The sequence below is a fragment of the Spermophilus citellus genome, assembly GCF_964194105.1.
Source record: "Spermophilus citellus genome assembly, chromosome: 13".
In the NCBI taxonomy this organism is placed as follows: domain Eukaryota; kingdom Metazoa; phylum Chordata; class Mammalia; order Rodentia; family Sciuridae; genus Spermophilus; species Spermophilus citellus.
The window spans coordinates 70,272,500-70,287,490 of NC_138193.1; the positions used below are offsets into that span (position 1 = coordinate 70,272,500).

Sequence of the window (14,991 nt, forward strand, 5' to 3'; positions counted from 1 at the left end):
ACGCGCCGCACAAACAAATCTCAGCGCCGGAGGAGTCGGGGAGTTCGCGGGAACCTCCCGTCCAACCGAGATCTCGCGCAAGAGGAGAGGCCGGAAGTGGAGGAAGGCCTACATAGCCCCTCCCACCCCAGGCACACCCCTCCTCGCGATAGCGCTGAGCGTTCGGGCCCGGGAAGCGTGTGCGGAGGAGTCCTTGCCTTGCACTCGTCGGCCGCCGTAGCCCCTGCTAGGACAGCCCGTGCGAGCCTGCTGTAGGAGGAAGAGAAAGGCAGAGAGAATCGGGTTACAAGATGGCGGATCTGTAGTAGTTACCGCGGCGGCGGCGGCGGCGGGAGAGCGAGCGAGCTCTGGGGGGCAAAGGGACGGGAGGGTGGAGGTGTGCGGGGCTGAAGTAAGAGATAACGGGGACTCCGAGTGGAGGGGTCTCAGTGGCTCTTGTCAACCCTTTTCGCGGCTGAACCTCTGGAGCCATGGTGAACTGGGGCCTCTCCAGAGCCGCCGCCGCCGCCGCCGCTGCCATCACCACCACCGCCGCCGCCGCCGCCGCCGCCGCCGCCACTACTGTCTCTCAAGAGTGAGGGTCGCGGAAGAGGTGAGCGAGGAGGCGGCGGGCGGAGCAGTGGGGACGGCAGCCACCATGTCGGATACACGGCGACGAGTGAAGGTTTATACCCTGAACGAAGACCGGCAATGGGACGACCGAGGCACCGGGCACGTCTCCTCCACTTATGTGGAGGAACTCAAGGGGATGTCGCTGCTGGTTCGGGCAGAGTCCGACGGTAAGGTTATTGGGACCATAAAATAAGTCTCTTCCGTTGGGGTGCAGCCCGAGGTTTAGGCCCTAAGCCCGGTTACTCCTATTATCATCTCTTGGGACAGCGATTGGTGTCGAGCCTGCTCACATGGTAAAAACAAACTACTTTGCCTGGATTTACCCTCGGTCAGACGCAGATTCTCCGTTCCCCCGCCTCCCATCCCTATTAAGGATTTGTTTGACCCCTTCCTCTCCAGTTCCTCCTTTGAAGCGGTTTTAGAGAGAGGGTGGGAGGAAGTACTGAAAAGCGATAGTGATCTATCTGCCTACCCTGGGGAGCTGACACCTCCATCAGTTATATTCTTATCCATTATGTGTCTTGTACAAAAGATTTAGCGAAACTTTTATGAGTACCTTTTAATTTTTCTTTTTATTTTTTTAACACTAAATTTAAGCAACCGGTTTCGTTGCTACAGTCGACAGGTGCGGGGGAAAATCAGAAGGCTCCTTTTCCTGGAGTTATTGCAGATTCGTTGCCACGATACATGTGCATGCACAAACACATACATCTTTAGTCTGGGATTCCTCCGGGCTGCTTTTGTAGAGGGTGCTATGAAAAAGTGGATACATCACAATCTCAGCAAGGACACCAAAGCAGATTGTAAACTCCTTGATTTCGTTGATTGATGATACCAGTCATGTGAAGTATTTTTAAATTATAAAATATATAGCTAAACAGTCAAGGGCATTTATTTCTGTATTACAAGGCATTCTTTTGTTCTTAGGATTAGGAAAAGGATAAATGCAACACTAATTTGTATACTGAATACTTACAGATCTTGGTCGTGGTCCCTCATAATTTGTCTTGTTAAACTGGAAATACGGTAAAAGCAACTTTTTATTAAAAGTTTGATTTCAAATGGTCATTTTGACCTTAAAATTTTCATTTCATTGAAACTTAAATAATCATCCCATCTCCTCATCTTCTTGGTCTGGGTGTTAGTTTTAGATGGATTTTTTTTTTCCTTTAGGAGTAGGTGGGGATACAATGAAATAGTGTAAATTAAATAACGAAGCATATATTTGGAGAGAAATTACTTAAGGTGTTCAGCAGAGTGGAAAGACATGATCACTTTGGGATTTTTGTGTTTTATGTAGTACTAGGGATTAAACACGGGGCCTTGCTCATATTAGGCAAGTGCTGTACCACTTGCCTGCAACCTCTGCCCTGAAAAAATTTTTTTGTTGTTGTTAATTTTTTTTTTATTTGTTTAGTTGGTTTCTTTGGTGGGGGGGGTTGTACTCAGGGGCACTAAACCACTGAGCCACATCCCCAGCCCTATTTTGTATTTTATTTAGAGACAGGGTTTCAATGAGTTGCTTAGCACCTTGCTTTTGTTGAGGCTGGCTTGAGATCCTCCAGTCTCAGCCTCCCTAGCCGCTGGAATTACATACAGGCCTGCACCACAGTGTCCTGCTTGTTGTTATTAATTTTTTATTTTTTTAATTTTTTTATATTTTTTATTTTTTTTTTAAAGAGAGAGTGAGAGAGAAAGAGAGAATTTTAATATTTATTTATTTTTTTCTTAGTTCTCGGCGGACACAACATCTTCGTTTGTTTGTGGTGCTGAGGATCGAACCTGGGCCACATGCACGCTAGGCAAGCGCACTACCGCTTGAGCCACATCCCCAGCCCTGTTATTAATGTTTTAAAGTGTTAGTTTTTTATTCACAGTTTTATAATTTGAGACTTATTTTTTATCTTTCAGGATCACTACTCTTAGAATCAAAGATAAATCCAAACACTGCATATCAGAAACAACAGGCAAGTAGTTGTTTTTTTAATTTGAAAGACTTCATCTGTCACCAAGGAAATATTAATCTGACAAAGATGGGAATGCTTTCCTGACAAGGAAAAAATGTTCCGTAAACAAAGAGACCATGTGTGATTCCCTTCCATGTTGACAGGTTCATACTGAAAATTGGAGGTTTTTGTACTGTCAATAATTTAATTATTAAATTGAGCCACTGTTTAGTTTATATTAGTATACAATGTATTCATTAGACTTAACTGCAGTAAGCTGGATCTCTCTTATACCTGGTACACTAAACCTTTTATTCAGAATCACCTTTGATTGAAGGAAATAGCATAAAAGAAAATTTGAAGGGAAGTCTGTTTCTAGTGGGAATTAAATCTTTTAACTCAGGTAACTAAGTTTTTGAAGGAGAAGCATGTAAGTACTGATCTCTGATTGTTGTATATTTTTAATAATCAGTGGGTACTGTATGGACATGTACATTGCCAGTTTTATAGATTTCCCATGTACATTTATTGTCTTATTTTGGGAAAGAAAACTTGTGCTGTGTTTTAAGGTGCCTAATTATTTAATCTGAAAATGGTAGCAGTGATTAAAGTTTTTTGTGTGAATGTGTTTAATTTTTATTATGAGAAATGTATCATAATTGGAAAGTAAAGAGAATATTATAATGGATATCTGTAACACCACTAGATTTAATAATGTTAACATTATGCCATATTTGCCAAGCATGATGGGACATACTCTGTAATCCCAGCAACTTAGAAGGCTGAGGCCAGGAAAGTTGCCAGCCTCATCAATTTAATGAGGCCCTATGTGATGTAGAGAATTTAAAAAAGGGGGGGTGGGGGCTGAGATTGTATCTTAGTGGAAAAGTGCCCCTGGGTTCAATTCCCAGTTTAAAAAAGATAGGCCATATCTGTTTGAAATATTTTTATAATGTTCAACATTATGGGTAAAGTTAAAGCCCAGTTTGTGTCCATCCCATTCTATCCATTCTCTACTTCCCTGTAGATAACCCTATTCTAAAGTTGATGTATATTCTTTTTTGTAGATGATTTTATACCTTTTCTGTATATATACATATCCAAAGATAGTATGTAGTCTTCTATGTTTTTTTTTAACTTTACACAATTGTCATATATTCTTACATGTACTCTGCAACTTGCATTTTTTTTCCACTCATTTATTTTGAAGATTTCTATGTGTTAATAATGTAGATATATTTGGGTTTTTTTTTTAAGACACTATTGTGTTCTTTTGTTTGTTTGTTTTTTGTTTAGTTGTTGGTAGACCTTTATTTTATTTATTTATATGTGGTGCTGAGAATCAAACCTAATGCCTCATACATGGCCAGGCAAACACTCTACCACTGAGCCACAACCCCAGCCCACACTATTGAATTCTAATATGTGATATACACCCACCAAACATTTAGATTATTTTCATTTTGCATGTATAGTATATAAAATTATTATGGCAGAGGTTTTTTTTTTTTTTTTTAAGGAAAAGAGAAATTATTTTAGAATTACATTTACAGCATCAAGTACTTTCTTCAAGATATCTGAAAATGTGGATTCCCAGAAACAAATACTTAACAGTGAAGGGACTAAAATTATGTCTGTTGCACAACTAATGAAAAGTTTTACTGTTAAAAACTTTCATATATAATTAGTTCTTCAAAATATTTTAAAATTCTTAGTATTCAATTAATAGCTTTTTCCTCTACTTAGAAAATGTCATATATCTTTTTTTGGTGACAAATCAAATTAAATATTTGTCATAAATACATGAACATGTTTACCATATCTTGAGCATTTTTTTTCCACAGATCTTCACACATGTTACCACTGAGCTGTATATCTCAAACCCTTTTCCCCTCCCCACAATTTTTTGGTACTGTGGATTGAACTTTGAGGTGCTAAACCACTGAGCCACATCCTTAGCCCTTTTTATTTTTTATTTTGAGACAGGGTCTCACTAGGTTGCTGAGGCTGGCCTCAAACTTGCGATCTTCCTGCCTCAGCCTCCTGCGTTGCTAGGGTTACAGGAGCACACCACCTCTCAATGCTAGTTTTTATTTTGTTTTGCTTTGTTTGCTTTGTAGTTTGCTTTTACTATATAACATTAAAATTCATCAGGGAATTCTTTGGTATGGAAAAACTTTGTATAGGAATGAAAAACCTGCAAGTGGAGTAACCTGGTTTTTTATTTTCTTTATTTTTACTTAAATCAAATGCACTTTACTAAAAGAATTAAGTGTTAAATTTAGTTTCATTGTAGTAGATGTGGTTTCTCGTATTTTCACCAAAATCTTAAATTTGGTTTGCATTTTTTACTAGTATACAAATTGAGATTTCCAAATACATTAGTATTTTTTATTCATGAGAATTAATTTTTAAATGTCATCCTTTGAGTTTTTCAGTAATTTAATCTAGAAAAGTATTTCCAAAATTTACATAAAGTAGATTATTCATTAGGGAGTTCTAATTAAAAACTTAGTGAATGGAGTATTTGTAGGAGATTTGCTACATTTAAACATATTAAATAAATTCAGGTTGTTGAATGTCAAATACTGAATATCATTCTCATTGCTTTCTTCCTTACTGTGTGTAATACTGAAGAAGTTAATGAGAAGGGAATGTACTTTGTTACTACACTTTGTTATGTTTTTAAACACATTGGGGAAAGAATGATTATATAATACAGCGTGAAAAAAAAAGTGCCTGATGTGTGTCAAAATTTTTAAGTTATTTGAAATCAGTTCCACTGATCTTGTCAAAATGGAAAGCAGAGTCATAAGAATGTAAGTTTACTTATTATATTTAACATAGTTGTGTGTTAGTCAGGGTTAGGAAGGGCGTAGAAGGAAATCCTCACCTCAGTTTTATTGGCAAATGTCACAAATGAAACAATTGCAGAATGATGATAATATTGCTAGTAAAATATTTTAACCCATCCCTCAAAAAGATTTCATGGAGAGGCAGCTAATGTACAGAAAGGTTAAGAGTCTTGACTAGGGTTGTATAACAGGTATGTGCCAACATAAAATGTTATAAACAGTAAACTTATATTTTATAGCTTTGGGCAGTAGAAAATTAGAGATGGGATGGATTGATATAAGCTAGAATCAGAAAAATTTCAGTCTTAATGGTGGTTATTGCTGAAGGAACTGTGATGGAAGGAATTAGAGCACCTGCTATAAAAGGCATAAGTTTTTTGAGAGCTTAGTTTGCTTTGAGGGGCGGGGGGCAACTATTGGGCTGGGGTTTGTTGTTGCTGCTGCTGTGATTTGGAAATTGACCCCAGGAGTGCTGTATAACTGACCTACATCCCCAACCTCCCCTCTCCCCCGCACAGAAGGTCTCCCTAAGTTGCCCAAACAGGCCTTGAACTTGACTCATTTTCACATACTGAATAGCTGGTGTTACAGATGTATTGTGCCATACCTAGCCACTATAGGTTCTTCTAAGAGCATAAGATAATGAAAATAATACTGTGTTTAAGGAAAACAGTGTGATAATGTTGAGAATAATAAAATGGGTAGGCAGAGCAGAAGAGGTTTTGGTAGCAAGCAGTAATTCAAATACATGAAAGTATGATTTATGAGCTTGAAAAAAAGGGGATAGAGATCCAGTATATTTTCCTTAAAGAGCTAGAAGATTTGGTGAATTTTTTAATATGAACAAGATAGAATTTGATTCTATCTTGTGTTTGAGTCTTTGGGACCAGAAAAATTGGAAGAAAATGGGAAGTTGAGCAGGCTTACATTAATTATTCATTTTGAGGCTTGTTTGTTTGGGGGGGGGGGAACTATTTTGACTATGTAATACATGGTTAAAATTAAAAATAAAGATTTTTTTCTGGAGGGAGGAAGGTACTGGGGATTGAACCGAGGGGTGCTTTACCACTAAGCTATATCCCCACTCCTTTTTTACTTTTTGAGACAGGGTCTTATTAATTTGTATAGGTCCTTGCTAAATTGCTGAGGCTGCCCACCAACTTGTTATTCTCCTGACTAAGCCTCTTCAGTTGTTGAGGCTTCAAAATGTATATAACAAAACCTCCTCTATCCATATAATTTCTTTGTTAAAGGCCACCCACATGCTGGGTACACACCTATAATCGCAGTGGCTAACAAGTTTGAGGTCAGCCTGGACAATTTAGGGAGACTTTGTCTCAAAAAAAAGCAAGCCACCAGTATTACCACTTGAGTTTGTGTGTGTGTTGTATATATATATACGCACATATCTCTTTTCCTTGAAGTATGAACATGTAAACAGAAATGCACACAATCATACATAGATTCTCCCTTAAATAAAAGCATACAATATACTGTCCTGTGTCTTGCTATTTTTCATTAAACTTTGAAGTGGTAATAAAAAAAATAATAAAGGGAAATTTTATAAATGACATCTGGTACTAGTGGTAGGGTAGCTTAGGAAAAGAGGTTCTAATTTAAAAATCATCAATTTTTAGCTGCAAGAGGGCACCTCCTTTGAGGGAGTAAATATAAACTAAAAACAGAATTTAAAACTAAGCCTTGTTGAACTATCTACATTTACTCATTGATCCAATAATACTTGGTTGAGTTTTGCTTGTGGTCACTCTCTAGTTTGTTTTGTTTTTTTCACTTGTTTCGTTTTTTTTTTTTTTGAAACAGGGACTAAGTTGCCCAGAAGGGTATCAAACTATGATCCTCCTGCCTCAGCTTTCTGAGTGTCTGGGGTTTACAGATGTGCACCACTGTACCTAGCTCTAGTTTGGATTTTTTTATATTAAATTTGAAAGCTTTTGAAGAATTTAAGTAGGGGAGTGACATAATTGAAAATCTTAATATCAAGTCTGTGGAATTGGAAAGAAGCAATAAATGAGAGACTAGTTGAGAGATCATTGCATAGTCCAAGTAAAAAATAATGTGTGACTGAATATGGTGGTGGTGAAGGTATTTAAAGGCAGAAAGATTTGAGATATATTTTGAGGATGGAATTGACAGGGCATGCTGATGGATTAGACCTTTGTAAGCAGGAAGAATGAATACACAATAAAGTGGAAGGATACATAGTTGGAAAGATTAGAGAATGAGGACAATTTTTTTCTCTGAACCTTATCTTTTAAAGCTACCTATCTTATGGTAGTTACAAGTTAACATATGAAAAATGGTTTAGCACAGGGCCTAGACATAATAAATTCAGTAAAAGAACTGTGTTCATGATAATTACATTCTTGATGTAGGCATGATTTTCCTCTCAGGAAAGATCAAAGAGTTTAAATTATTTGCCAAAAGCCACAGAAATAGTCAACAGTGAAGCTGAGAATAGTACTCAGGTCCTAATCCAGATTTACTTTTTTTTTTTTTTTTTGGTACCAGGGATGATTGAACCCAGAGGTGTTTAACCACTGAACCACATCCCCAGCGCTTTTTTTATTTTGAGACAGAGTCTCGCAGCGTTGTTTAGAACTCACTAAATTGCTGAGGCTGCTTTGAACTTATGATCCTCCTGCCTCAGCCTTCTGAGTCACTGGGATTACAGGTGTGCAACACCACTGCCCAGCTGTACTTTCTTTCAGAAGGTGGTTAGAGCCTGAATATAAAGTGCCTAAGATACCTCTAAGAAGGGCTGTGAATTCCATTTTGTAGTACTAGTGATGTTGAAATGAAATATACAATATGAAGGAATTAAGAAAAAAATCTCCTGCCAGGCTCAGTGGCACAGGTCTGTAATACCAGCAGCTCAGGAGGCTAGGGCAAGAGGATCTCAAGTTCAAAGCCAGCCTCAGCAACTTGGAAGGCCCTAAGCAACTCAGGGAGACCCTATCTCTAATTAAGATATTAAAAAAGGCCTGGGGATGTAGCTCAGCGATTAAGCGCCTCTGGGTTCAATCTCTGACTTCAAGAAGAAGAAACTTTCTTTTCCCATATTTTATCAAAAGAAAATAACTGAGTTTTATTAATGTTTATTAAGCAGGTGATCATGTCAAAAATATGATATTCCAAGAGAAAACTAGCTCTTTGATGAAAAATGTGTTGTACCTACTTTGTTCAGTAGGTACAAATTATTGTAGTCCAACTATTCTAACCCCAACAAAATGGAAAAAAGACTGAAACAGTACATACAAATGAAGACAATAATGGTCCAGACTGATATTTACACTTTTAGTGTTAGCTGTGAGCTGTGTGACAAAATAGAGGTGATGATAATGATCTGATAACTCGTGACAAGAGCTTTGCCACTCCTAAAAAGTTTAAAGGATATTAGATTTATGGTATTGGGAATCTGACCCAGTGTACTTTACCACTAAGCTATATTCCCAGCCCTTTTTTAAAAATTTTTTATTAGTTTTAGTTAGGCATGACAGTAGAATGTATTTTGACATATCATATATACATGGAGTATAACTTACCATTTTTGTGGTTATACATGATGTGGAGTTACACTGATTGTATATTCATATATAAGCATAGGAACATTATGTCCAATTCATTCTACTGTCTTTCCCATTCCCATCCCTCTCTCTTCCCCCCACTCTGGCAGGTCCAATCCAGTGTGCCCCCACCCCTGTTGAGAGCCACAGCCAAGTCGGAATGGCCCCTGGCATTTTGCCAGAAATAGGTGATGCCAGTGAGCCATTTAGAAGTTAAGTTGTGTGTAATTGCTGTGACTGGATGATGCTGGATTGAAACAGGCTGTGTATTCAGTTGTATATTAGAACCCTGCTGTCCGGCAATAGGGTGGCTCTGATGCCTCACGCACCTGCTACTTTTGAGTTCCTGTTGAGTTCTGGTTGAGCTCTAGCAGGGATTCCTAGAGAGTTCTTGTTGGTTGGTGAAGGTCCAATAGAGGGAGTTCCGGTTGGTGTGTGGTGTTCCTGGAAGCGCGCATGGAGTGCGGTGAGAGTTGGGGCAATAAAGTAGTTCCTGTTTGAACCTACAAGTGCCTGGTGGAGGCTCGGTTATTTTTTGTGCCCAGCCAGACTGCGGCACGCCCCCTCCCCCATTTTAAGTCATCCTCTACTTATCAGAGAGAAAGAACATTCAGACTTTGGTTTTGTGGGATTTACTTATTTCACTTAGCATGATAGTCTCTTGTTCCATCCACTTTCCAGCAAATGCCATAATTTCTTTTTTTCTTTCTTTTTTTTTAATGGCTGAGAGAAAGTCCATTGTGTATATGTACCACATTTTCTTTATCCATTCATCTGTTGAGGGCACCTAGGTTGGTTCTATAGTTTAACTATTGTGAGTTGAGCTGCTATAAATGTTGATGTGGCAGAGTCACTGTAGTATGCTGATTTTAAGTCCTTTGGTTATATGGGGGGAATGGGATAATTGGGTCAAATGGTGTTCCATTCTAAGTTTTCTGAGGAATCTCCACACTGTTTTCCAGGTGGTTGCACCAATTTGCAGTCCCACCAGCAATGTATAAGTGTACCTTTCCCCAGACCTTTTTATTTTTTGAGACAGGGTCTTGCTAAGTTGCTAAGGCTGGCCTCATACTTGTAATTCTATGTTCAGCTTCCTGAATTTCTGGGATTAGAGGCATGTACCACTGCACCCAGCATAAAGGATTGTTTTTAAATATAAATATATATCCGCTGTCATTTTATGAATATATTATACCCTAAGTACATATTGGGTCTTAAATGTGGTCTGTTAATGTGGAGTCAGTGTAACTGAAACATTTAAAAATTTTGCTTATTTTATCTTTAAGCCTTTTATTTCCATTTTATGTATTTTAGTTATTTTAAGTATTCCCCTTAGAGACTTAGGAGGCGCGTGCGCGCGCGCGCGCGCGTGTGTGTGTGTGTGTGTGTATGTTCTTAGTAAAATTTTGTTTATAAAATTTTATAAATTTTATAAAAATGGTTTTAGAGATTTTCAGAAAGGTTTGAAACATAGATGGTGAGAGCAACTGATAAAAACTTTTGAGTAGATAACTTTGGTGATAACACAGATTTCCATTTATTCTTACCTGATTATATAGCACATAAGAAGTATTAATCTGAGGCCTGGATTAATTAAGGGATATTTTTCATGTACTGGTTAGAGCCAAAAAGTACCAATATTTTCATTTTCAAGGCTTTGTCTTTATTAATCTGGGGCTCATTTCTAGTTTTTTCTTTTGTTTTGCAGTATTGAATCAAACCCCAGGGCCTTGCCCATGCTAATCAAGTGCTCTACCATTGACCTAATTCCCAGCCCTTTTAAATTTTATTTTGTTTTTTTGTTTTTGGTGTTGGTGTTGAACCCTGCAGCATTTTGACACTTGGGCTATCCTCCCTCTTTTTTTTTGACTCAGGGTCTCACTAAGTTGCTTAGGTGCTCATAAAGTTGGTGAGGCTGGCCTTGAACTTGTCCTCCTGCCTCAGCCTCACAAATCACTGACACTACAAATAAGTGCCACTGTGTCCAGCTAGTTTTACATTTCTTTCTTTTTTTCTTTTAAAGAGAGAGAATTTTTTAATATTTATTGTTCAGTTTTCGGTGGACACAACATCTTTATTTTATTTTTATATGGTGCTAAGGATCGAATCCAATGCCCCGCGCATGCCAAGCACCTTACCATTTGAGCCACATCCCCATCCCTAGTTTTACATTTCTTAACATCAGGCCATAATATTTAAAAGTACTGGTCAGATGAACAATTATTAAATACAAGGTATTTTTTAGATTATATTTTTGGTGGAGGTATAACTAAATTCATGGTTCGGTTTGTTTCTTTTGCTTTTTGGGGTTGTTTGGTTGGTTTTGGTTGGTTTTGGGTTGTTGTTATTGTTTGTGTGTTTGTTTTTGTGGTGCTGGGAATTGAATTTGCAAGGCAAGCACTCTACCAACTGAGCTATATCCCCCAGCCCACTTTTGCATTTGTTTGTTTGTTTGCCTTTTGTGTGTGTGTGCATGTGTGTGCCAGGAATTGGACCCAGGGATACTTAACCACTGAGCCACATCTCAACCCTTTTTTATATTTTATTTGGAGACAGGTTGCTTAGAGCTTCATTAAGTTTCTGAGGCTGGCTTTGAACCTGCAATCCTCCTGCCTCAGCCTCCCAACCTGCTCGGATTATAGGTTTTGTACCATCATGTTCAGTTCATGTTTATTTTTAAAATCAGCATTGTAGCTCTATTAAATTTTACTATGAGGGACTGGGCTTTATTAGCTCAGTGGCAGAGTGCTTTCCTAGCATGTGGGTTCGATTCTCAGCCCCACATAAAAATAAATAAATAAATAAATAAATAAATAAATAAAGGCATTCTGTCCATCTACAACTACCCCCAATTTTTTTTTTTTTTAGTTTTACTATGAATCCTGAAATATTTGAGTATTGCATAGTGACTTTAGTATTTAAATGTGATTTTTGTATGTGTTTTAATTTAAATCCAAACCTTAGTTTCTAACATAGTGGTTGACAACCTGTATTTAAAGGTGCAATCTTTTTAATACGATGTAAGAAGACATTGTAGTAAGGCACTTAAGCTAAACCTTGGGTTAATTTTTCTACAACCTAAGCTGCCAGACCAGTGGGTGCTCTTGGTAGTATTTGTAGGTAGAATGAGTGATTTCATTTCACCGTTAGATTGCTTAAGGTCTTAAAGGCTTTTCCCAATTTAAAAAAAAAAAAGCCAAAAGTAGAGTTAAACATTAACATTTTTCAGGTATTAGTTGGCATACTTTTTTTGGTGGGGGTGGGTGGGTACTGAGGATTTAACCCAGAAGTGCTTCACCACTGAGTTGCATCTCCAGCCGTTCATTTTTTTTATTTTGAGACAGGGTCTTATTTAGTTGCTTAGGACCTTTCTAAGTTGATGATACTGACCTTGAATTTGTGATCCTCCTTTCTCAACCTCCCAAGTCAATGAAATTACAGGCATGCACCAGTATAGTTGGCTTTTGTCAGCATAATTTTAACTAGTTGACAACTAGCTAAAAAGGAAGAGCAAACATGTAGGCCATTAGTGAATGGAGCAGCTGACTTTCTGGAAACAATAGAAAGTAGATGGTTAGAATTGTCTACATTACAACTTTAGCCAAGAATAATTAATCCGTTTAAGTTTTATCTTGGTAACATACAAAGCCCACTAACCTGTTTTAGTATTTTTTGTTTTGTTTTAGAAAATTCATCAATGTTATTTTGAATACCAAAGTACTGTTTCATTGCTAGTATATTACTAAAGTCAGTTGAGTATAGGTTAATTGTGCTTATCAGATGGCATTTGTCATTGCTATTCTGTTTCAGTTCTCTGCAACTTTATGTACACTTTGTACATATCTTTGCTGTCATCATGATGTAGAAATCTTTTATTTTTCAACAGGATACGTTAATTGTTTGGTCAGAAGCTGAGAACTATGATCTGGCTCTAAGTTTTCAGGAAAAAGCTGGCTGTGATGAGATCTGGGAAAAAATTTGTCAGGTAAGTTTTGGGTTTTTTTTTTGTTTTGTTTTGTTTTTTTCTTTGCAACGCTGGGAATTGAAACTTAAGGCCTTGGTAGGCAAGTTCTGTATCACGGAACTACATCCCTCCAGAGTCCTGAAATTTTATTTATTTGTTTGTTTATTTCGTGGGTGCTGGAGATTGAACCCAGAGGTGCTCAACCACTGAGCATATCTCCAGCCTCCTCCCACTTTTTTTTTTTTTTTTTTGTAGGCATGGTCTCACTTGGTTTGGTTGCTTATGGCATCACTAAGTTACTGAGGCTGCTCTTAGACTTGAGATTTTCCTACCTCAGCCTCCTGGGTCACTGGGATTTCAGATGTGTACCACTGCACCTACCTCTAATGATTTTTAGTACTTAAGTTTTTTGAATTAGTTTATGGATCTGATAATAATACAATCATTTTTTCCCTTGGTTCTGCTAATAACAGTGCCAGATAATTTAATAAAATGGTTCAAGAAAGTGTAGTGTGAGCCTCCCCATTCCAAATAAGAATTATTTGATATGAGGCCCTGAATCAATAAACTTTTAACTGGGAATGGTTGCTTTGTTTCTTTTCTACCTTGTATCTTACTGTGCATCTTATGTTGCTAGAGCATTATTAGTATACAATATTAAACATAGTTTCCGCTGATAAACAATTAAAAACTAATAAATAAGATTTTGTGATTGATATAGACTATACATAGAAAAAAAAACAGAATTGTTTTTGTTACTGTTTTGCCTTTAAACCTGTGGATGATGGTGAAAGGGTCCTGTTTTTTTTGTTTTTTGTTTTTTTTTCTTTTTGCTCTTCCAGGAGTTCTGTGAGGATTGAATTGAATATTTCATGTAAGAAGTTTTTTATAAAATGAGATTTAACTTAAGACTTAAGAAATTAAGTCTTAACTTGTAGACATATACAATGCATGCAACAAATATTTGCTTTTCTGTTCTTGATTTAAGATGAGCTTGGATCATGTGTTCTTCCATGCAGTGGGGCAGGGGCTGACCCATGTAAATAATAAAACATACTGAAGGGTATGAACTAATTTATAAAAAATATTATAGAGAAAACATTAAAAGTGAAAAATCACTTATTTAAATTACTAATTTACAAAATGAAAGAAAGTGTTTGAGATTGTTCAGAATATTAATGAAAGTATATAAGAATAGCCTTCTTAAATTATAAATTCTAACAAAAGTGATGTTTTATTTCATTCTCTTTTCCTTTCCCTCTTAACAGCATGGTAGCTAGCATGGTAACTATACGTGTACTTAGTAAACATTTAAAGAAGAAAAAAATAATGCAGAAGACAAACTCCTTGTGAAGAACTAGGATGTTGATTGATATATTCACTATAACGTGTATTTATAGGATGGATAATATTTTGCAGTGATCAACATATAGGTTGTACCTTGTTCTCTACCTCAGTATTTACTGTTTAATTTGTGGTTTTGAATATTTATATACTATTAAAGACTAAATATATTTGTACTAAAATTTTTTTGCTAAAATGTATATTGTACTGTTTTTACTCAGGTAGTTTGGGAGATCCCTAAAACCACTCTCAGGGTCCAATATAATTCATTGAAATGACTGTAAGAACCGAACAAAGCTAATATACTTCTGGCTACAATTTATTATAGTGAAATGATGCAGATTAAGATTACCACATGGAAAAAGATACATGGAGCAGGATCCAGGAAAGTTATGTCCAGGCTTGAGTTTCTAGTTTTCTCTCCTATAGACATAGACAGTGCTTATTTCTCTCGGCAACCAGGTATGGCAATACTCATGAAGTATTGCCAGCCAGGGTGGCTTACCCAAATATTTGTGTCCAAGGTTTTCAGTGGGATCGGTCACAAAAGCATGGCTAACCTTAGTCTTCAACACCTCAAAAAGTGGACTACCTTCTATCATAAACCATATCATTAGCATAGAATATCCAGAATAGCCTGATGTTCCTTGGTAAACCAAGACACAGCTTTAGAAAGAATAGTTCAG

General features: G+C 37.2%; 1 protein-coding gene across 3 annotated transcripts in view; it reads left to right on the forward strand.

Moving 5' to 3' along the window:
* Positions 1 to 216: 216 nt before the first annotated feature.
* Positions 217 to 14,991, forward strand: part of PPP4R3B (protein phosphatase 4 regulatory subunit 3B) — a 65,932-nt gene continuing 51,157 nt past the window's right edge. Inside the window, exons 1-3 of one of the 3 annotated variants that reach the window (XM_081265248.1) lie at positions 217 to 779; positions 2,524 to 2,579; positions 12,884 to 12,982. In XM_081265248.1, coding sequence (XP_081121374.1) covers positions 638 to 779; positions 2,524 to 2,579; positions 12,884 to 12,982 — 297 coding nt within the window. In that variant the 5' untranslated portion in view covers positions 217 to 637. The remainder of the gene's footprint in view (positions 780 to 2,523; positions 2,580 to 12,883; positions 12,983 to 14,991) is intronic. The other 2 variants (XM_081265249.1, XM_081265250.1) reach the window with 2 other exon arrangements.